The 22071-nt window shown below is 42.9% G+C and overlaps 8 protein-coding genes across 8 annotated transcripts; 5 read left to right on the forward strand and 3 right to left on the reverse strand.

The window, feature by feature from the left end:
- Positions 1-763: 763 nt before the first annotated feature.
- On the reverse strand, positions 764-1405 carry EAE97_008117 (uncharacterized protein; the record flags this gene model as incomplete). The annotated part of the gene is made up of 2 exons (XM_038878631.1): positions 764-1288; positions 1352-1405. The coding sequence occupies 2 exons, from the start codon at positions 1403-1405 to the stop codon at positions 764-766; spliced, it is 579 nt and encodes a 192-aa protein (XP_038730311.1).
- A 1157-nt stretch (positions 1406-2562) lies between these two features.
- On the forward strand, positions 2563-4443 carry EAE97_008118 (uncharacterized protein; the record flags this gene model as incomplete). The annotated part of the gene is made up of 2 exons (XM_038878632.1): positions 2563-2630; positions 2682-4443. The coding sequence occupies 2 exons, from the start codon at positions 2563-2565 to the stop codon at positions 4441-4443; spliced, it is 1830 nt and encodes a 609-aa protein (XP_038730312.1).
- A 1042-nt stretch (positions 4444-5485) lies between these two features.
- Positions 5486-6151, reverse strand: EAE97_008119 (uncharacterized protein; the record flags this gene model as incomplete). The annotated part of the gene is made up of 1 exon (XM_038878633.1): positions 5486-6151. The coding sequence occupies one exon, from the start codon at positions 6149-6151 to the stop codon at positions 5486-5488; it is 666 nt and encodes a 221-aa protein (XP_038730313.1).
- Positions 6152-7683: 1532 nt separating this feature from the next.
- On the reverse strand, positions 7684-9356 carry EAE97_008120 (uncharacterized protein). Its single transcript, XM_038878634.1, has 5 exons — positions 9018-9356; positions 8899-8961; positions 8769-8842; positions 8333-8712; positions 7684-8274 (listed from the first exon to the last, which is right to left on the reverse strand). The coding sequence occupies exons 1-5, from the start codon at positions 9136-9138 to the stop codon at positions 7731-7733; spliced, it is 1182 nt and encodes a 393-aa protein (XP_038730314.1). The 5' UTR covers positions 9139-9356; the 3' UTR covers positions 7684-7730.
- A 2583-nt stretch (positions 9357-11939) lies between these two features.
- Positions 11940-13997, forward strand: EAE97_008121 (uncharacterized protein; the record flags this gene model as incomplete). Its single annotated transcript, XM_038878635.1, has 3 exons — positions 11940-12042; positions 12107-12455; positions 12503-13997. The coding sequence occupies 3 exons, from the start codon at positions 11940-11942 to the stop codon at positions 13995-13997; spliced, it is 1947 nt and encodes a 648-aa protein (XP_038730315.1).
- A 1219-nt stretch (positions 13998-15216) lies between these two features.
- On the forward strand, positions 15217-16029 carry EAE97_008122 (uncharacterized protein; the record flags this gene model as incomplete). The annotated part of the gene is made up of 1 exon (XM_038878636.1): positions 15217-16029. The coding sequence occupies one exon, from the start codon at positions 15217-15219 to the stop codon at positions 16027-16029; it is 813 nt and encodes a 270-aa protein (XP_038730316.1).
- A 1529-nt stretch (positions 16030-17558) lies between these two features.
- On the forward strand, positions 17559-20621 carry EAE97_008123 (uncharacterized protein; the record flags this gene model as incomplete). Its single annotated transcript, XM_038878637.1, has 2 exons — positions 17559-19473; positions 19576-20621. 2 exons carry the CDS (start codon positions 17559-17561, stop codon positions 20619-20621), a joined length of 2961 nt encoding a protein of 986 aa, XP_038730317.1.
- A 685-nt stretch (positions 20622-21306) lies between these two features.
- On the forward strand, positions 21307-21904 carry EAE97_008124 (uncharacterized protein; the record flags this gene model as incomplete). Its single annotated transcript, XM_038878638.1, has 2 exons — positions 21307-21489; positions 21569-21904. 2 exons carry the CDS (start codon positions 21307-21309, stop codon positions 21902-21904), a joined length of 519 nt encoding a protein of 172 aa, XP_038730318.1.
- Between the last annotated feature and the right edge of the window lie 167 nt (positions 21905-22071).

Raw genomic sequence — 22071 nt, forward strand, 5'->3', positions numbered from 1 at the left:
ATGTAGTATGTAGTATATAGTATATAGTATGCGACATGTGATATATATCATATGATATACAGGCAGGCAGGCAGGTAGGGATCAAGCCTGCACGCAAAACCAGCGATGTGCAACAGAATGTTTTGGGGAGGGGGTGATTGGATGTATTGGATAGTTTATTTTGGTGGGTTTGGGTTAGTTTGGTTTGGTTTGGTTTGGTTTGGCTTGGGGCAGTTGGAGAGGTAGTTTGGGCTGAACCTGGAGGAATACTGGTAAGGAGTGATGTGATGTGATGTGATGTGATGAGATGTGATGAGATGAGATGGATTCCCGAGGTGGGTGGGAGAGATGGTGCGGGGTGGATTGGATTGGGATTGGGATTGGGGGGCAGGGGTTGGTTCATCTAGGATGCTATACCTAGGTTTCTTTTGGGGGGAGGGGTTGTAGTGGCGAGGAGAAGAGAGGAGAGGTGGGTGTAGGGGTGTGGGTTTTGGGATGGAGGGGGGAGGATTGAGGATTGAGAATTTAAGATCGGGTGGGGTTGGGGGATTTGTTTGGGGGAGTGGGGAGAGTAAGTTTTGGTTTGTGGAATGGTCGTTGACAGAATATCGAGAGACCATATAAATGTCATTTTGAGGACAATTTGAGTGTATCCGAGAATATTGATTTTATAGATATATGTGCAAGCCACAAAAGCAACGATTGAAAGCTCCTAGAATCCCTAAACATTTCTATCCTCTGCTATCCGATTACTTAGTCCTTCTCTGCTATTCTACCCACCTATCTATGGCTTTCCCTGGTAATTATAAACTAATCTAATCTTCAACACCTCCTTTCCCTTCTTAACCACGACTCTCCGGGTATGATATCTCTTTCCATCAATAATTGCAAATCCCCAGATCTGATTTGCCGTCCATCCCTTCTCCTCATTCACAGCATAACTCTGCACATGTCTTTGGTCTTCCGGTCCACTATTTTCCTCGTCCCCCTCTAACCATCCGTCTCTCAAAAACGCATCATCATCAAATTCCGCCGCTTGTTCCAGAGTACAAAAACGAGATTGCGCGGCGATTTTCCCAAACAAATGATCTTCGTGAGTGCGGACTGACCAATCGAGGACTCGATATTCCGAGGTACCTTTGAGACCACCGGTCGCTGTTTGATCAATGTCGATGTGTGGAATCTGGTTTTCGTCGATGTATTGTTTGACGTGGAGAGTTACGGTTGCGAGGGAGATGGCTTTGCGCGTCCACCAGCCTATACCTTGGAGAGCGAGGACAGCGTCGGTATCGTCGGAGAGGGTTTTGTTCTGCGAGGTGTTAAAATATGAAGGGGTGGAATGGAATGGATAAGGGAGAGGAGAGTTTCTTACCATAACCCAGTTTCCACTTAGATCCTTCAGCGTAACTTCGGGCCCAGCTGCCATTGTGTGGTTTGTATTGAGAGTTTGGTGTTAGTTGTCGAAGTGTTTCTCAGACGGAAGCTTTGGGTATTAAGCGGGGTAAGTGGCTATGAGGTGATGCAGAAGTTCCGTATTGTACCCAGGTAAGTAGTTTTGGCGATATGCAGGTTGAACAGATAAGGAAATGCAATACACAAATAGTTACACAAAGTAGGGAAAAGAACAATGTTCGAGGAAGGAACAAACAATCAAAAGGAAATCAACTTTGATACTTATATCTCTAAATACCTAGGGCCCCTTGGCGTCATAACTTGTACCTGCAGCAAGTGTACGTCTCAAAAATGTCAATATCACAAGCATTGGTACCTGTTTACGTTTTTGATATGAGATGCGACGTCCTATCACCTCGGTACGTGCGGACTGATGTGACATAAATTGTGGAGGAATCGGCTTGCATGTGTTTTCGGGTTCGTTTTATCTTCTTGCGAACCGTGCGATGCGAATGCTACCATGTTGGAGCTGCGAGGCTGCTTGGATGAGACGGATGGATGTGGGATGTGGGATGTGAGACGGGGAGGGGAGAAGGGATTCCGATGAGTGAGAATTTCAGATTGATGGTGGAGTAATAATGCTTGCTCCGAAATAGGAACGATTATCTTGAGCAATGATGTAAGTTGGAAAAGCCTAAGGGACTTATTTGTGTTCTTGTTGTCATCTCTCTCACCTTCTTCTTCGATGAGAATTATTTAAGTGAGATTCAGAAAGAAAGGGGGGTGGTTATGAGTTGAAGAATTGAAGCGCTGCTATTGCAAAATATACCTAGGTATGCAATTTTTGAGGTGTACCCGGGTGGTGGGTGAATTTATCAAACTAAAGCTGCGATTTATAAATTCTTCAACCAATCAAAATGAGTTTAATCAGCAACACTGAGCAAAGCTGGGGTTTGCGGATTCTTCGGGCTCCGATATCGATCTCGAGAAACAATTTCTAGCTCATACTTAATTAAAGTGGGTGGTATTTGACGATTTGGAAAGTGTCAATTACTTTCATCCTTCATTCGTCTTTGCTTGTAAGAGAAGTACAGGAGAAACTCTCATACTTATTCTTCAATCTTGAAATTTTGAAGCATCGACAAAGGCAAAAGTTGAAGTAAATAACTTTACTTGCAACATTCATCAAATATGCTCTCACAATTGAGAACGAGGGCAAATGCCTTTCTTCTTACCTCAAGAAGAGCTTCTCAATATGTGTAAGTATCTAGGAAGTCCAGTCTCTTTCAATTGACTAATTTGATATCCAGACGCTCCCTATCCTCCACCTCATCTCTCCGCACATCCTCCAATGACTCAGAACCACCACTCAACAGAGTCTCATCTACTATTACACAACCAAAATCACAAGGTGCTTCGCAGGCCATGTTATATGCTACTGGTATGACCGAGGAAACATTAAATACAGCACAAGTTGGTATCTCTTCAGTATGGTGGTCAGGAAATCCTTGCAATATGCATCTTTTGGAGCTCAACCACAAAGTGAAGGAAGGAGTAGAGAGAGCGGGCTTGGTAGGATATCAATTCAATACCATTGGAGTCTCGGATGGTATTTCCATGGGTACAAATGGTATGAGATACAGTCTTCAATCAAGAGATTTGATTGCGGACAGTATTGAAACTGTTATGGGAGGCCAATGGTATGATGCGAATATCTCGATTCCTGGATGTGACAAGAATATGCCTGGTGTCATGATGGCAATTGGCAGAGTCAACAGACCAGCTCTTATGGTTTATGGTGGTTCGATTAAACCAGGATGTGCCGCGACTCAAAACAATGCAGATATCGATATTGTCTCAGCATTCCAAGCCTACGGACAATTCATTACTGGAGAGATCACAGAAGAACAAAGATTCGATGTGATTCGCCACGCTTGCCCAGGTCAAGGTGCCTGTGGTGGAATGTATACTGCAAACACAATGGCATCAGCTATTGAAATTATGGGAATGACTCTTCCCGGATCTTCCACCAACCCTGCAGATTCAAAGGCCAAATTACTCGAGTGTTACGCAGCTGGTGGCGCAATCAAAACTCTTCTCAAAGAGGACATCAGACCTAGAGATATCATGACCAGAAAGGCTTTCGAAAATGCTATGGTTCTAGTTACCATTACTGGTGGATCTACCAACGCTGTTCTTCATCTTATTGCTATGGCCGATGCTGTAGGAATCAAGCTTACAATCGATGATTTCCAAGCTGTTTCTGACCGAACACCTTTCCTCGCAGACCTCAAACCATCTGGTAAATACGTGTTCAACGATCTCTATAGTATCGGTGGTACTCCTTCTCTCATCAAACTCCTCATCAAGGAAGGTGTCATCGACGGATCCGGAATGACTGTCACTGGTAAGACCCTCGCTGAGAACGTCAAAGATGCTCGCGATTTCCCATCCGACCAAGAAATTATCCGTCCGTTCTCAAACCCCATCAAAAAGTCTGGACATATCCAAATTCTCCGTGGTTCTCTCGCACCAGGCGGATCTGTTGGTAAAATTACCGGTAAAGAAGGATTACGATTCGTTGGAAAAGCTAAGGTTTATGATGCTGAAAATGATTTCATCGAAGCCCTCGAACGTGGCGAAATCAAGAAGGGAGAGAAGACTGTTGTAGTCATTCGTTATGAAGGACCAAAGGGTGGACCAGGTATGCCAGAGATGTTGAAGCCATCCTCGGCTATCATGGGTGCAGGACTTGGAAAGGATGTCGCTCTTATCACCGATGGACGTTTCAGTGGAGGATCTCATGGATTCTTGATTGGACATATCGTACCAGAGGCACAAGTTGGTGGACCAATCGGATTGGTTAGAGATGGTGACACTATTGTTATTGATGCTGAGACAAGAGTATTGGATTTGGAAGTTGAAGGTGGTGAGGAGGAATTGGAGAGGAGGAGAAAAGAATTCGTCGCACCTCCGTTGAAATATAAGAAGGGTACTTTGGCGAAATACTCGAGATTGGTACAAGATGCTAGTCATGGATGTATTACCGATGGAGAGATTGTTGAGGCATGAGGGACAAGATGATTTTAGATGCATATAGGAGAGAAAAGCAGATGATAATAGAGGATGAAATCAAAATGTATACTTCAGGAAAACCCGGTCTGGGGTGACGGGAGTAGAACTGGGGAACAGTATTTCGCTGTCTTTTTTTGGCGATTCATGATTAGGCGTTTTACGATGATGGAATGAAATGAAAATGAATGTTGGGGTCTTAAACGGAAAGCAGTCATGTGAGACTCGTGGAAGGCTATGTGAAGATCCAGTATCCCAAATCGCAATCATACAAGACGAGATGCAAGATTAGTAAATTTCCATGATATATGTGTAATTTCCTTCTCGTTAATCCTGAGAGCAAGTGCTCAATTGGACCCCTTACTTATTGATGCATTATCATTTTCACTTGAAGTTTCTCTTCTCACAATCTATGAAATGTGCTTGAGAATTCTTTTCAATCAATCCAAAAAACATTCCTCTCCTCTGCTTCATCTTCTCGCGAAGATCGGGTCAGCACCCCCGAAAATGATGTCCGGTCGATAAACTTAACCGATCCGATAGGGCTGCACTTGTCCGATTTGGGATTAAATAAGTAGGGAGGATTTGGATTCGTTGGTTTTGTTTGGAAACGTCATTTTGGGAATGTCATTTTGAAGGGTAAGTAAAATTAAGAGTTTGTATTTCATTCATTTGAGTTATTTTGGGGGGTTTGGGAAGAGATGGTTGAGAGGAGGGTTGGAAGGGATGAAAGGGGTGGGATGGGGTGGGAGGTTTGGGTTTGGACGTTGAGATTATGATGGTTATAAGGTGGGTATTTGGTGATGAGAATTATACTGAATGCTCGGTTGGTTGAAACGCTGGTTGTTATTATTACTATTACTATTACCATTACCATTACTATCGCTATATTCCAAAAGGTTTGTTCCTTCCCAAAAGAAAAACCTATAGAATCCTGCTGTTTCCACTATTGTGGCTGCATTTCCATTCCCATGTCTGAAGTGATTCTTCAAAAACTCAGATATCCAATCTTCAGGATTTACATGTCGGATAATTTGCCCAGTCAATCTTCCTCATCTTCCTCGAGATTCTCCTCCTGTTCATCTGGAAATCTGGAATTGATCCAAGCTCTCATAGCCTCACTTACATCCTCATCATCCTTCTCCATCTCCGCAGTAAAACATTCCTCTCCTCCCCCAGTGATATCCGCCATTCGTTTTTCCTCCTCGAATTTGCGGACCAGCGCGAAATCGTGGACCCAGAATCCTCGGCCTTCGTCCCAGAGGCCATCGACTACTTTGAAGGCGACGCAAGAGACGTCTGATTCTGATTCTGCATCGGCATCGTATACAGCGGATGTAGAGGTATCGGAGAGCATCTCGGGGTAGTCGGAGAGGGTCGTGTTGGAGGGTAGCTTGTGCATGGCGTCGGAATGATTTGTTGCGGCGTCGGAATCAATCTCAGTGGATGTAGAGGCATCAGAGAGATTGCCTATTTGACCATCGTGAAGAGCGTCGATAACACTGTTTGCGGAGACATTGGTGTTGATGATGGCATCTTCATCGGTAGCCATGTCGTCAGGAATTGGTAGTGATTGACTGGCCAAAGTGGATTTTTTGACAGAACCTCGTACTAGGAGCGAGGGGTACATTGATTGAGAACCGGGGGAAGCGTCCCGTCTCGCGAGATGGCGAGTACGCGCGTGCTTTTGAATGGATGCGCGATACATGATTGCTTGGTTGTATAATGTTTTAAGGTGTGAGAATTGGATGTGTGCTTTGAGTGACGTGTTTTTACTTTTGTGTCTATAGTTCGTTGAACTTGGGGGGATGGCAGTTCTTTTTATAGACAATTTATACTCTGGAGCTATTTTAGTAGTGAAATAGAACGTTAGTATACCAAGTTAAATAGTACGTCAGTAGTGATAAGTACACATTTAGTTTGACGTTGGACGATACTAGACACGAACTAGGACTCGCTAGAAAATGCTCCTCATCCCAGTTAGCGAAGTTTTAAACTGTCAAGTTAGGGGGATCGACATGATTGTATTCTGTTCATCCTATTAGAATCCGTCTTAGACGAACTAGGTATTGTTTTGATCTAAGAAGTATGACATATACCTCATACACATGATCGAGGTAAACTTAATTATTTTAGTGAAAGTTAAAAAAAATTCCCCTCGTGCCGTTGAGGTCTTAGCTTGGATGTCGTGCATACACCGTGGTAATTTACTCGAGCTGTGGACATCTTTGTATTTGAATGGAGTTCATAACGATATATGATGCGATCAATCCGAAGCATAAAATGATGTTTTGTAAGCCCTGAAGCTAGAGAATATACCACCGAGATGATTGGCACAATTGATGAGTAGGAAATAGCTGGATCGAGTTAGGTATCCAATTTAGATGCATATTAAGGAGTAGTTGGTAACTTATAACTCGAGTTTCGGAAGGTTTCTACCAATCTATTGTGTAATGACAAAGAAAATGCAGTCTAACTATAAGATCTAGACATCTCCAGGCCGTCAATCTACTCCATTACGGGGTTAGATAGTACTTATTATTTCGTAGCGTGGTGTACCCTCCTCGATTTTCCGATATTCATACCAGAAGTCTCAAATACTTTATTAAAATTCCAATCCTCACTCATTGCTATGATCTTGTGTTCCAATACGTGTCAGGAATCTTGATTCACATTACTTGATACTATATCATTCTTTGCATGGAGGAGTGACAAACTTGAAGAAAATGAAATATTTTGAGATTTAGAATGATTGAGGATAATGAGTTTACCTCTTGTGGGCTTCGATAGTCTTCAGTGAGTAAAATATACAGGTCTTGATTGGTAGCAATTGTTGAAGCCTGATTCCTCAGTACAAGGACCAGACTAAACTTCTCTATATCATTTCAACCTTGGCCTCTGTAAACGTATTGATTGAATGATAAGTCACTGAGGATTGAGTGAACATTTACGATGTCCATAGACGCGAGCAATGTTTTTATGATGGAATATGTAGATCACTTAGTACGACTAGAAGGCTCGCTATTACATTTGAGGCTTAGGCTATTAGTTCTAATTGGGGGATTAGGCAGTCCCGATATATGAGAACAGCTTGTGTGGGATAGGCTATGAGTTGTCTTCAGTAACATGGCTGTGACTTTGAATCTAGATACCACGGTCAATTTGCTGTTGGATATCGTTAAACAACCCCGTTCTAGCACCATAAGCTCACCAAAAAAACTCAAACTGCACGATAATATTGTAATATAGCATTTTCAAGTACTGTGATCCTTATCTTTATACCCATCTTATAAACTCTCCACACTCGTCCTCCTCGCATACTGCGCATCAGAAATTTCACTCTTCCCATCTTCGTATTGCACACTAACACTCGTCGTCTTAATAATCCCATTATATTTCATAATTTCCTCATCACTATCCCCATCCCCCTTACTCGTCTCCCTCTGAATTCCATTCGGATCCTCCGTCCTCCCGTTTTTGTCATCCGGTATATCCGGTACATCCTCCAATCTGATCAGTCCATTGCCGTTACTTACTCGCGAGTTCTTAAACCCTGCCCCGTTCCTTGTTCCGCGTTCACATCTACTATTGCCCTGCAAAGCATAACGTCCGCTCTGATTATTATAGGCCCCATCTGATGAAGAACTAAAGAGCTTTGGAAACCATTGCCGCATCACAGGTTTGAGAGCAGGAGCAGATGCTGTAATTATTGCGAGGTTTATTTCAATCGCTGAGGTTACAAAGCTGATGCCTCGTGTAGAATCCACGGGGGGAGGGTTAAAAAATACGGTAACCATCATTGCGAGACGGACTATGCCTACTACCGTCACTCTACACGATGGTCAGTCTGATCTTCAGATGTGTAGTTTGAGAAAAGAATTTGACTTACAGTATTCCGAGAAAGAATATGCCAATGACTGCGATTTTTGTTTTTCGAGGCATTTTCAATCCAATGACGATCCAGAATGGAACGACTAGAACCAAAATGTCTGTGATGAGAGCGATAACTGAAGTGGCAGCATAAAATGTACCTTGTTCGATACAAGAACCTCCAGGAATATCAAGTTGCCAGTTGTATGCAACGGGCGTACATTGGAAGATGACTACAATGAAAATAGCAACCATCAAAGCACTGTTAAGGATCAAGAGTGCCCATATCATACGTTTGATTTCAATCTTCTGCCCTGCGAGACGGAGGAAGAACATCAATATGGAAGTCTTGACAATGGCAAGAATTGGGTTATAGAGAACTTGAACGGCATAATTATACTAAGAAGTGTCAATAAGCAGTATTGGAGGCCGGCCATTGTTAGGGTGCGACGAACTTTGAGTCCAGGAATCGGGTCGTGATCGAGTGGTACATCCCATATATGTAAACCCACGAAATTGAATATAATGTCTACAGCAGTTTTGTTAGCGGGCACCCATGAGATATTCTATATTCGAGTTACCTACATTGCCATTGTACATAAGTCTCCGCTATAGACAAAATCATAGAGAGCACGATGAGGCCATCATCTGTAGTACATTGTAAGGGGATAGCCACATAATGACTCAAAATTGGGACTCCTTACCCAAACCAAATTGACTTAAACTGACTCTGCTCCATATCCTAAGACACACAGTGATCAATGCCAAAGCTGGGCTGAAGGCGACGATGAACAAAGCCAAGTCTTGGAGTGAGGTATCAACCATAGCGAAAGGTGTTTGGGAAAGTGACTTAGAGATCCTGTTCCATAAGTCCTCCACTCAATCGATTGGCGGTCACTTGAGTAATGCATTTCAAGTATAAATGCTTGGGAGTAATTGCAGTCTCGAAGGCAGAGTGGACGGCAAAACTTTAAACTTTCCCAGGATGTTTCTTTAAATTGAAATACATTCTGAAGGCTAGGGTACAACATTCCTCACAACATATGCAAAACCCTCTACTTTCTTGTTTGGTTACCAAAAACAGGGCGACCAGTCTAGATCAAGCTTGATCAGGCCGCGTGTTATTTGAGGGTATTTCCCGTCCAGTTCGTATTTATGATTCAAGTAAATTCTTCATGACTTGGGTCCAGATCAGACGTCTTAAGAACCAATACCTTAAGTGTGCTTCTCATGCAGAAGCTTACCTAACTAAATTAAAATTTGAACCGCTATGTCAGTGGAATAGGTCATGTAAGACGGAAAGCGGCTCATTCTTGATTACCGAAAGCACAGCTTCAGAACAATATAGACTACGTATGGCTCTCTACTTGTTTGCTCAAGAAGGATAAAACTCCGGAGCTAGATCTACATACCACAATGACCAGAGAAAAAGTATTCAGATTGGATTTTTCAGCAGCGAGACCGTATACTTTCCAGCCGCACGCATGGAAAATAGAGATACTCCCTTAGTTCCGGCATCACTTTCCGGGCTACCGGTAATTGTAAAATGGTTGTTGACCCTCGGTCCACAAGGAACTTTATCATAGATAGTCTGCCATGGCGATGATAATAAGACGCAACGACGTTTTCAAATTTCTTAGAAAAGACTTTGCAACCTGCACACTGTGTCCACCGCGCTAGAAGTGATTGAATTTTGAAGGGGTAATATCAATCAGTATCTACCTTTACAGGTTCACAAAAGACGATTTTCTTTCGATATTTTGATGAGGAGCCATTTTGGTATAAGATGTCAGGTTCGCCAATTACCCACATCACACCTTGTGCAGTGCATGAGTGAGATGTTGATATTCGAGGCGGTGACAAACCGCGAACGATACCAGCATCAATCGGGCAAGAATTATGCAAACTGGAAGATTTCCGCAAGTAAGCCGGCTTAAGTATGGGAAAGAAAAAGCTCCATAAGAGTTGATTAGATGATACCGATCTTGTGGATTTATATTGAGTTTTGTTTGGATTTCACTTCATCCGTGACCAGGGGTGGTCGGGCGCTTCTAGAGTTCTGGGGCCGCAGTGGATACTACCCTGCCAATTCCGTCAAAATTGAGAAAGTGATGACCCACTTAGGTATCTTTAAAGTTTTTTACGTTGCATTCTAGGGATCATGGTTCGACGTAAAATACAGAGAAAATCCATGATTAATGAAAACTTGTGGTTGTGTAATTTGAGCATGCATGGTGGTGAGATCGACACAGGAATTTCTTATATCAAGGAAGGAGAAATAAACTTGCGGTTATCTTCGATACAATGGATACCATAACTAGCGCCCCAGAGACCTTTGAAACAACTTCCATAAGGCAGAGATTCAGAATGCTAGCACCGTGCTTCGCGCGGCATGATAATACCTAGATCCATGCCGTTGGTGAACAGTGTGCAGCTCTGCAGTTTACGGTTATTCGTCCGAAGAAAACAAACAAGGAGATCGACAGGGCTTGAAATTGGTGTCCAGTTGAGGGAGAAAAATAAGTACCCCAGCGTGCCCAGGGGAAGAAACCCATTTTTTGTTTAAGCGAAATGGTGGAAAGGTAACAAAAAGGTCTCCATGTGGACGCAAGAGCAAACACCACCCCCGCAAAAGCACCCTGTTGCAGCATTTGACCGCTTTCAGTCTAATAGAAATTAATCTTTCATATTGAAGACAATATCAATGTATTATTATATGAATAGTCAGCTCTTCCTGTTGAGTCTTCCAGTGGGCTGGCTGAATTTGCCATCTTTTTGGTCCACATTGAGGTATGCAGCCTGTAAGTCGTACGACAAAGCCGTCAGAACGCTCATGAATAGCCCATACATACCCCACCAAGTACAATCGGCGGCTCTCGGCGATCTTGCGTCGAGATACTGTGGATTGAAAAGTATGGGGGACATGATGGTTGTGCATGTCCAAACGATGAATAAAGGCAAAATTTCGGAGGAGTAGCGACCGAAATCATATCCTGTCAGTTGCAAAATTGTATATCCACACACAGCCAGCACCGCTGAGTAAACATAGGGTTGCAAGGGAGGATACGAGTCGTAGCTTAAGGAAAGATGGAAATGATTAAAAGCCTTCTGCAAGCTATAGATGTGACCATGAAGACTTTTGTTATACTTCAATATTATCTTGCTAGTGACACTATTTACGGTAGATTATTAACAGCCATTAGGATTCTTGTTATTATATATTTCCATGTACTGCTCCGAAGCACGGGGAAGATTGAGAGATAACACCATGCGTATTTATACTGGATCCTGTGTAATGGGTTCGATTGATCTACTTTAGGATGCCTTGCCAAATCCGGCATGAAATTGCAGCAATATGGAATCATCCGATAAACTGGCATAGCAGCCAAGTGGCAATCAGGCGCAACGAAATAGTTCGGTCTTCTCGGGATCGAACGCCGTCAGGGCTCAGTTCATATAAAAAGTCTCCCCGTAGTGGTTTCTTGATTTCGGTGGCCCCTTTTGATTCTTTAATTGACAAATTTTTGAAGAGGATTTCCCGTCGCAATAAAGGGCGTTGAAACTCAATTTGTTTACCTCATCAGTGACCACCCATTTTGGCAGTTAGAGTTTGTTTCTTTGATAACATGGCGGTTTCATCGGTCGCACGGTGGGCCTTGGCTTCTCTCCTCGCTCTTCCGCTTGTACAGGGTTTAGCGACTGAGATCGTCGTCAATGGAACTTGTTACTGTAAGTAGATTAATATAATTAGGATAAAGCTATGTCTGAAGATTAATCACTAACTTTGTGTCAGCCGTCAACTCTTCCACACTAGCTCCAGCCGGTGCACTTGTCGATGGCAAAGTTCAGCTCACGGATGCGATCGTCACAAACCTGACAGACATTGGACTATCGAATGCTGAATTGTTTGAGTTCGATACCAGCAGCAGTGACCTTAGCAAGAGAGCCTATTCTTGCAAAGTTTATCCCGGTGATTCAGCATGGCCAGCGACCTTGATATGGGATATCTTTGATACACTCGCTGGTGGGGCGCTGATTTCAACAGTCCCTCTTGCAGCGCCATGTTATGCTGACTGGCCTCGCCATGAGAACACCGCCGAGTGTTTGTATATCATGGATGATTGGACAAACAGTTCGATACAGTATGTAGACTAACATCGCCGCAATTGTATATGCTAATTGTACATAGCGCATCGGATCCCACCTCGATTATGTGGCCCCTTTATCAGGGACGGACTTGTATGCCTACTAATGATACTAGCGCGAGCTGTACTTTAGGAGCCTATCCCGTGTATGCACTCAACGTTTCTAGTGTTGCCCAAATCCAACTTGCGGTCAATTTTGCTCGCAATGCCAACTTACGTCTTGTTGTCAAAAACACAGGTCATGATTTCAATGGAAAATCTAGTGGCGCTGGAGCGCTTTCTATCTGGACTCATCACTTGAAGGATCTTGAGTACGTTCCCAATTATTCAACCAGCTATTATACAGGAAAAGCTGTAAAAATGGGAGCAGGTATTCAAGCCTTTGAAATCTATGAATTTGCGCGGGCGAACGGTGTTACAGCTGTTGGAGGTGAAGGTCGAACAGTAGGTGTTGCTGGTGGTTATGTAGCAGGAGGCGGACATTCCCCTTTGTCCTCCATCTATGGCATGGCGGCAGACCAAGTTCTCGAGATGGAAGTTGTTACTCCAGATGGGCGATTTGTTACTGCCTCGGCCACAAAGAATACCGACCTCTATTGGGCTCTCCGTGGAGGTGGTGGTTCGACTTTTGGTGTTGTGACATCCGTCACCAGCAAAGTTTATCCAGTCCTTTCCTCAACTGTCATGAAATTCAGTTTTGAAGTTGGTGGTAATATCACCGCTGATGTGTTCTGGGCTGGTGTGCGCACCTATTTCGATCACTTCGTTGAGCACGCCGAAAAGGGCATCTATTCGTACTTTGCCATTCTCGCCACAGGTACTAATGCGTGGTCGTTCGGCATGCAACCTTTGTTTGCGCCAAACTACACTGCAGCTGAACTTGAAACTTTAGTTGCTCCATGGTTCGCCGAGCTTGGCAAACTTGGTATCAGCATTACTCCTTCCATTACAGAATACACTGAGTTTTATGATGCATGGTGGGACAATTTCCCTCTCGAGACCGTTGGTACTGTCAATATCAAGACTGCTTCCCGTCTCTTCCCAAAAGCCAATTTCCAGAACGAGACCATTACCGACACCACCTTCTACGCCATTAAAGAAAGTGTTTTGGCTGGGGGATCATTCTTAGCTTTCAACATCCAAGCAGCAGATAATGCGGGGAATGATAACTCAGTAAACCCAGCTTGGAGAGACACTTGCTTGCACGCTATTATGGCAAACTTCTGGGCTGCAGATGCTGATAATGCAGCCATTGCACTGGCATCTGAAGTTCTTACTTACAACTGGATCCAACTATGGAGAAATGTTTCTCCTGATGGCGGCGCGTATATGTCCGAGGCGGATATCTTGGAGCCAAATTTCCAGCAAGCTTTCTATGGCACCAATTATGACCGTCTGTACAGTTTGAAACAAAAATATGATCCAAAAGGATTATTCTACGCGCCGACCGCAGTAGGAAGTGAGGACTGGTATATTACTGATCAATTGACTGGTATACCTACCCAGAATGGGAGATTATGCCCAGCGATATGGCGATGAAGATGATCCAAAGAGAAGCGGGTTGATTCTCTGATAGAAGTTGGAATCGAAACTAAACAGTTGATAATGGGAATGAAATTTATGAGATTAGCTTAATGTGTTTTATCAGTGAGTGATTCATATCAATGAATGAATCACTTATTTTATATATAAAATTTGTTTATATATAATTATACACTTTTTTTATTTAAAGATATAATTTTCTGAAAATTTGATACAAAATATTTGAATAAATTCGAATTTCTTAAAACTAATTAGATTTTGAAATTTTTTATATATTCAAATATTATATATCAAATTTTCAGAAAATTATATTTATAAATAAAGAAAATACATAATTATACATAAACGAATTTTGTATATAAAATAAGTGATCCATTTATTAATATAAATTATTCACTAATAAAACATGTTAATATTTAAAGAATATATATAATGTAGTTTAACACCGAATAGCTTATATCATCAAGTGGCTTACTTCAAAATACATACAAAATTCGTTTGTGTATAACCATACACTTTCATTATTTATTAATAGAATTTTTAAAAAAATTGAAATTAGAATATTTAATTATATAAATATTATAAAAATCTAATTTGTCTTGGAAAATCCAAATTAATATATAAATTATTATTAAAATAATATTTTTGTAATGAAAATTGTAACAATTTCGATTTTTTTAAAAATATAATAAAAATATTTATATAAAAACTAATTTATTATTATTATTTAATATCTTTTTTTTAAAAAAATAATATTTGGTTATTAAAATATAAATATTAGGAAAAGCTTAATATTAGTGTATTTTGAAGTGGGCCATTTGATGATATAGGCCACTCGGTGTTAAACTACGTTAACCCAATATTCGAAAGAGGCATCCAATGAAACCTACAAGCTGCAAGGGTGAGAAACAGGTAGATGCTTTGAAGTGACACAGATTTATCAACATATGAGCGTTGAAAACTTTCAAAGTAGAATCATTGCTGAGACAATAGATAATCCGATCCAGTGCCATTTCGGTCAAAACAACAAAAAGTCCCGACCGTGGCATGATTTGATGTGTGGTGTTGTGTTGTGAGTTTACGGAGTAGATACTAGCCATGTGATCTAAGCTCAAGAGATGCCTCGGCATTCCCCGCAACGACGTAACTTCAAAAACCGCATGTCACTCCTTCCTTTTTCAAACTTCAACCATAACATCCAACAAAAACCAGCAACATGCTACTAATTGGTCTCACCGGCTCTATCGCGACCGGTAAATCTACGGTCTCATCAATACTTTCTCAAGCTCCCTATTCTCTTCCCATTATCGATGCCGATTTACTTGCGCGGAAAGTTGTAGAACCTGGGACTCCAGGTTACGACAAGATTGTCGCACATTTCTTACCAACTACTCCCGATCTGCTCCTTCCTCCTTCTCCCGATCATGATAATACAAAAGGCTCACCGTTGAATAGGCCTGCACTAGGTAGAAGAGTGTTCGGGGATAGTGAGGAGAGAAAAAGAGATAGGGCAGTGTTGAATGGAATCGTGCATCCGGCAGTCAGAAAAGAGATGTATAAACAACTGCTCGGCTACTATCTAAAGGGTTGTTGGGCTGTAGTTCTTGATGTTCCTTTGTTGTTTGAAAGTGGAATCGATGTTATATGTGGTACTGTCCTTGTCGTAGCCGTAAGGGATTCAAAGATCCAAATGCAAAGATTAAGGGACAGAGATTCACATCTGACGGAGGAAGATGCCGAGAACAGGGTTAAGAGCCAAGGGGACGTGAGAGAAAAGGCAAAGAGATGTGAAGCCAGAGGGGACGGACATGGACTGGTAGTGTGGAACGATGAAGGAAAAGATGAACTGAAGATAGAGCTACAAAAGGTTATGGAAAGCATACAAGGCAAGAGTCCCAGATGGTGGGCCTGGCTATTACTTTTATGCCCACCCTTAGCTGGACTCGCTGGAATTTGGAACTATTGGAGAAATCTTACGATCAACAAAGAGTGGAAACGAGGAGAACTTCAAGCTAAGGCTAAGTTGTGATATCGCCAGCTTCATTATTGCATGGATATAGTTTCATTGACTAAGTCAATCACGAAGTTTCAGAGGAAGGGAGATCTTAGACAAGCCTATAAAACTCAACATATAGAGTGGCATTTCAGGATGTCATATCTCGTATGTAAAACTGGGAGATCATGGCGACATGTAGCGAGGCCAAGAATAGTCGGCAAGGCTCTATTCTTTCTTTAAAAGAGTCCTCGAGATATCATCTTAAGGCTAGCTGGCCTCGTCTGGTCGACCGAGGGCTCCTGTTCCCATTCGTCCAATCGTAATTACCCATGGGGAGAATGGGAAATCATCTATCGCCTAGGCCACATTCAAACAGCTGGTTCCGATATCCATTTTAATTCAAATTTACCCTCTTCCGTTGATGGCAATTTCTTTTGGCTAGGATCTGGAGCAAACTGACTTCACTTGAGCATTGATGACTTGACGATGAATACTTGACAAACGGAGATGGGTTGATAGATTAAAAACCTCTTGTTGGTTAGAGTCTTGGTTGTATAGTATTATTACAGTCAGCCCCTCCACAGAGCAGAATCGAGATTTATCCATCAGCCACGTTCAAGCTTTATCCCAATGTCTGATGTCTATCTGTTCCAGTGCAAGAAAGTCGGCCGTGGAGCTTCACGTATCACGTGAGTGTGAAATGGTCGATATGTCTATTCGTCTTCGCTAGGTACTTGAAGCATCATCTACACTGGCGGGATATTTTGGAATCATGAAAACATAAGCTCTGAGTTCTGAGTTCTGGGTATAACCTTGGAGGTTGGGGGTTATAAGTAATGAATTGTGAGGGAATGCTAGCAACTCAGATGGGAAGGTACGCTAAGGAACTCAATGCGGAAAAGAAATAAAGATTTTGAACAACCACCCTCAAGCAATTTCATTCCCCCTCGACTATCTACATGCAAAGGAAATCTCTATCTTTTCTCAAGTCAATGTTTATACTCTCTTTAATTCTCCTTAACACCATCTTTATGCTTCATCTTACATGTCTTGTGGTCTCTATTTTTACTACACAGAGTTAATGAACATCACAATCGAGAAAGCTTCACCTTCGAACTTCAACTCACGAAATCATTCAATTTCATCATCAAGCTTATACCTATCGAAGCGACTTCTGCATGTCACTTTGCTGGCGTCACTCCTGACGTATCGATCACACCCTATGCTGGATCATCGGGACTCTTGATGACTGGTTCTCGGTGTCAAGTTCTCTTGATGGGTTTCATTCTTCATTGAATGGGATTTCTCTCTCCTTCATTATCCGTATCATACATTCAATGCTGTGGTCCATTACATTAAGTATTTATTTGTGTTCATTCTACATCAGTTTGTAAGAGCGTGTAGCACATTCAATATACGGCCTTTCAAATACATATCCTCAAGGCATTTCGTGTCCATATTACTGAAGGATTTAGCGTTAAAGCCTGCTTCTGATAACAAAGATATAAGATACCTAGTCAAATACTCAAAGTTCGATATCGTGTTGCTGAAAGCTCTTCGTAATGCCGCAACGCCCGGCAAGTGTATTCGAGTGGATTGCTGGCCCTGCTCCGATAAAAGCTGCATATCGATCTGTTGGCATTGCAAATCCCCAGGTTGACATGGCCGATTCCAAGGTTGCTGTAGCAAGTCAACCCCGTATTCGCCGCCGTGTCCAAATCGAAGTCGGAGTTTCTGATTTTGGTGCCTCTTCCGCCAGTTCTTCCGAAGAAGAAGAACCTCCCCCGAAATCAGTAGCCAAGAAAGCCGAAAAGCCTAAAGCCAAGGAATCAGAATCGAAAAAGCCTCAAGCGACCAAGGAAGTCGAAAAGAAAGTCAAATTTCAAGAACCAACCCCCAAAGAGCCGACTCCCAAACTTAAGTCTGCATTGAAGAAGAACACCTCGGAGATTTCAGCAAAACCTCGCCCATGCGAATGCTTAGAGTGTAAAGCTCGGCAGAAACCGAAGAATAAAAGCAGCGTGGAAGAATCAAGCGACTCCAGCGAGGACAGTGAATATGAAGCTGCACTGACCATTAAACCATTTAAACCATTGAAGAAAATACAACTGAGCAACAACAACCAAAACCCACAACCAAGAATTTTGAAGCTCAAGCAAAATCGAAATTCCCAAACAAACCAACTTCAATGGGATTTTAGTTCGAATGAACGCGACAATCATCAACAACCCAGATTCAATAATCGCCAATACAACAAAGAGAGCTCAGACGAGTCCAATCAATCTGAGATTGAAGTTGTTCAACAAAATCGAAAATCACCGCGCTATATGAATCATATAATGGAGGGAAGGACCCTTCAAGAGATGAGAGCTGAAGTAATACTTCGCGAAGATGTGATTGAAACCCCGTCTGATCCTCGTCCAAACGCATTTCTTGACACGAAAAGCGGTGTTCTTCGAGTTTACCATGGTCGGGTGTATGGTAATCCTTTTGCGACACTTCTCACGCCAGCTCAAGTGCCAATCGGTACCTTTGCTCCAACCTCAGCTCATTTTGGTGGCTCGCCTCCGACGTATAATGTGTCTGGGGGTAACGGGCCTGGCCCTCATGATCAACACCAATTTCAACCAGAATTACCCCGCAATTTTTCGAACAATACTGTCAGACATACCCCCAATCAGAATCCGCAGCGGAATTTTTCAAATAGCCATTCTAATCGGGCTTCTTCCAACAACCGGCGCCAACAGCATGGTAGCAGCGGCAATATTAATAATCAGCATGTGCCAGGTGGTTGGGTCGATGATACGAACAACAAAGAAGACTCTGGTTCGGGAGGCAACAACAATAATTCGGGCTCTAGTTGGAATAACATTGAAGAAGAAGCCAATAACAACCAGGACGCAGGTGATTGGGGAAGTAACGAAGCAAACAATAATCAAGCTTCGAGTGGCTCGGGAAATAATGGTCAGAACCGCAGCCAACGAGCCGCTTCTGTTAGCAGTCACAAAACGCAGACCTCCAACAAGCAGAAGAATAAGAAGAAGAGCGAAAAGAGCCAAGCAAACCAGAGTAATCAGTCTAATAACAACAACTCTGGCGATGCATGGGGCGTAGACAATAATGATCAGTCTGGCAACTCGAACAGCTGGGGTGCGAACAATGGTACAGGCGGGGATTCTGGTTGGGGAAATGATACCAAGCAAGATGCGGACGCTACAGCGAACAATGACCCTTGGGAAAACGATAACAGTAACTCAAATGACAACTCCAATAATCAGAACTCTGGCTGGGGAGCAGATAATCAGGATTCGAACAATCAAAAGTCAAATTGGGATAACGATAACAATCAAGAGTCAAATGATAATTCGAACAACCAGAATTCTAGTTGGGGCAATGATAATAACCAGGAGTCAAACGATAGTTCGAACAACCAGAATTCTAGTTGGGGCAATGATAATAACCAGGAGTCAAACGATAGTTCGAACAACCAAGAGTCCAACTAGGGCAACAATGTTAACCAGGATTCAAATGAGAATTCCAATAATCAGGGCTCGGGCTGGGGTAACAATAATAACCAAGCCTCGAATGATAACTCGAACAATCAAAATTGGGACTGGGACAATGGTAATAACCAAGACTCCAATGATAACTCCAAAAATCAAAGTTCTGGTTGGAGAGCAGATAACCAGGATTCCAACAACTCAAATAACAAACCTTCAAGCTGGGGCAACAATGATAATAACGGCCAGCCGAACTCCAAAGATCAGCCAAAGAACGGCAAGTCCAGCGGTTGGGGAGGAAAGCCAGGCAATCAAAAAAATGATACATCCGGAGGCTGGGGAGGTTCGAACGAGAAACAAGGCAATGCCAATTCAGGAGGATGGGGAAATCCTAACAACCAACAAAATAATGGCAAATCTGGCTTTCGTACAGCTTCACAAAATAACACCAAGTCAAACAACAACAACTCAAGAAATCCACAAAACAGCAAGTCAAAAAATAATCAAAACTCCAAAAGCTACGATGATCCTGAGTGGACCGCCCACGACGATAACCAAGAGGATGATCAAAACCAGCAAGATGATAGTAATGACTGGGGACCAACCAATACAAGCTATAACGTCGTACAAAGCGCCAAGGGCAAAGGCTGGAACAATGAGAAAACTAAAAATCAAAGCAATAGTGGTAAAAAAGGAAAGTCCAATAAAGGAAGTCAATGGGGAGGCGATGGTCATAACTCCGGCGAGGGCGGAGACCATGTTGAAGATGTGGAAGAAGGGAACCCGCAATTTAGGGATCACACACCTACTAGTAGTGAGATATTGAGAAATTGGGATAGTACAAATCAGGGTGGTTACGCGGGATTTGGAAATGTGAATAACGGAAAGTATAATGGTGGTGGGAAGAAAAAGAATCATGCGAGGATGCCTACTGCTTTGAGTCTGGCAGGAAGTTGGGCGTCGTCGGAACTTAGTGATAATGAAAACACTGGTAGAGGTCGCAAGAGTAGTAAGGGTGGCAAAGGGGGAAAGAATAAGGCGAGCAAATCGGGTAATACGGGGTATGATAACAATGTAAGCAGTAGTAGTGGATGGAATGTTACTAGCACTGGTGGTGGATGGTAGAGTGCGCACAGTTTCGGTCGATTTGGTGGAGCTATGATTGTGTGGACTTATGTCGTGTTGTACGATTACGTGGAGAAAGGGGGGCTTGGGCGTCTAGATGAATGAAGGAGGAAAAGAGATTTCTGTTCTGGCATCTTACAAAATTCGAGATTGTGCAGGTTATTTGAATGGCCGAATAAGTCTCTACATCTACGCGGAGCACTTTTACATTTGCACATACCATATTCCGTGTGTTGGCTTCATGGGTTGGAATGATGGGATGGAGAGGCATCCTCGTTTGGAGGTGTTGCAAGGATTTAATAAATGGCGGTGATGATAGTGCAATAATGGCAAAAGAATAGAACAGCTTCATGGAATTTCGTTGTAAACTATACGGGCCTCTGTGAGGTTACTTTCCAGAACGATATACGAGAACTTGAATACTTAGTAATGGCGCACAATCAATCTTTGAGCTACTGGTCACCTTGGCCCCCTGGTGAGCTCTAGTTTTGGGATTGGAGCTTGGGCCACCTACGTAGGCATTTTCAAATGTCAAAGCTCTCCAGCTTGCAGCAAGGCTGACATCTTCCCCTCATTACTCTTTCCCATTCTCCATCCCATCACAACAAAAAAAGTTTAATAACGCCTCCACCGCAAAAATCCTAAATCCGATACATTCCACCTCCATACCCTATTCACGCCCACCATGACCGCGCTCACCACCCCCAAAAACTTTCCCCCCATCTCAGAAATCCTCCCATCCCCCTTCCCCGCCGGTTCCAAAACCGCTTCTGCGAAAGTAAACGGCATAGATACCAACGTAACCTGCATGTATTTTGCCGACAAATTTCTGATTACCATCACCCAAGGCGGGAGATTAGGACAATGGGTTTGTTTTCCTCTACACCACTCTTCCAGCAACTCACGAAGAATATAGCGAAGAGCTGCATTCCACTAACAAATCGCAGATCCAAATCCCGCTTACTTCTGCATCTCCTACGTCGTACGATACGTCGATACCTCTTCCTTCAGCCTCGAATGATACCGGAAATGGAGGGGGAAATATGATACTCCCGCTTGAACATCTCACCCCACGAACATTACTTGGGGCGGGTGGAGAGAAGAGAGAGAGGATTGGCCATTTGTATGCGAGTCAGATCGGGTCGATGATCTTAGGACGGGATCCAGAGGAGAGGAGGACGATATTGGTAGGGTTGGGATTGGAGTTGGCCGAGAAAGAGGCGAGGGAGGGAGAGAGAGACGGCTATTTTGATTTGTTGGAATTGGTTCAGGGGGTTTTATGAGGGGAGAGCGGAGAATCAGGGTTAAGGATTCCGCGGGGGTGAGGTGTGAAGGGGTATTGTTGCATGGGGTGAATGGTATATGGGATCGATATATCGAAACCATGCAGCGCATGAATGCGATCGTAAGGAAGAGCCAGTGTCAACTATTCGCGCGTGGATCCTTGCAA

The sequence above is a fragment of the Botrytis byssoidea genome, assembly GCF_014898295.1.
Source record: "Botrytis byssoidea strain MUCL 94 chromosome Unknown BBYS_017, whole genome shotgun sequence".
Classification (NCBI taxonomy): Eukaryota; Fungi; Ascomycota; class Leotiomycetes; order Helotiales; family Sclerotiniaceae; genus Botrytis; species Botrytis byssoidea.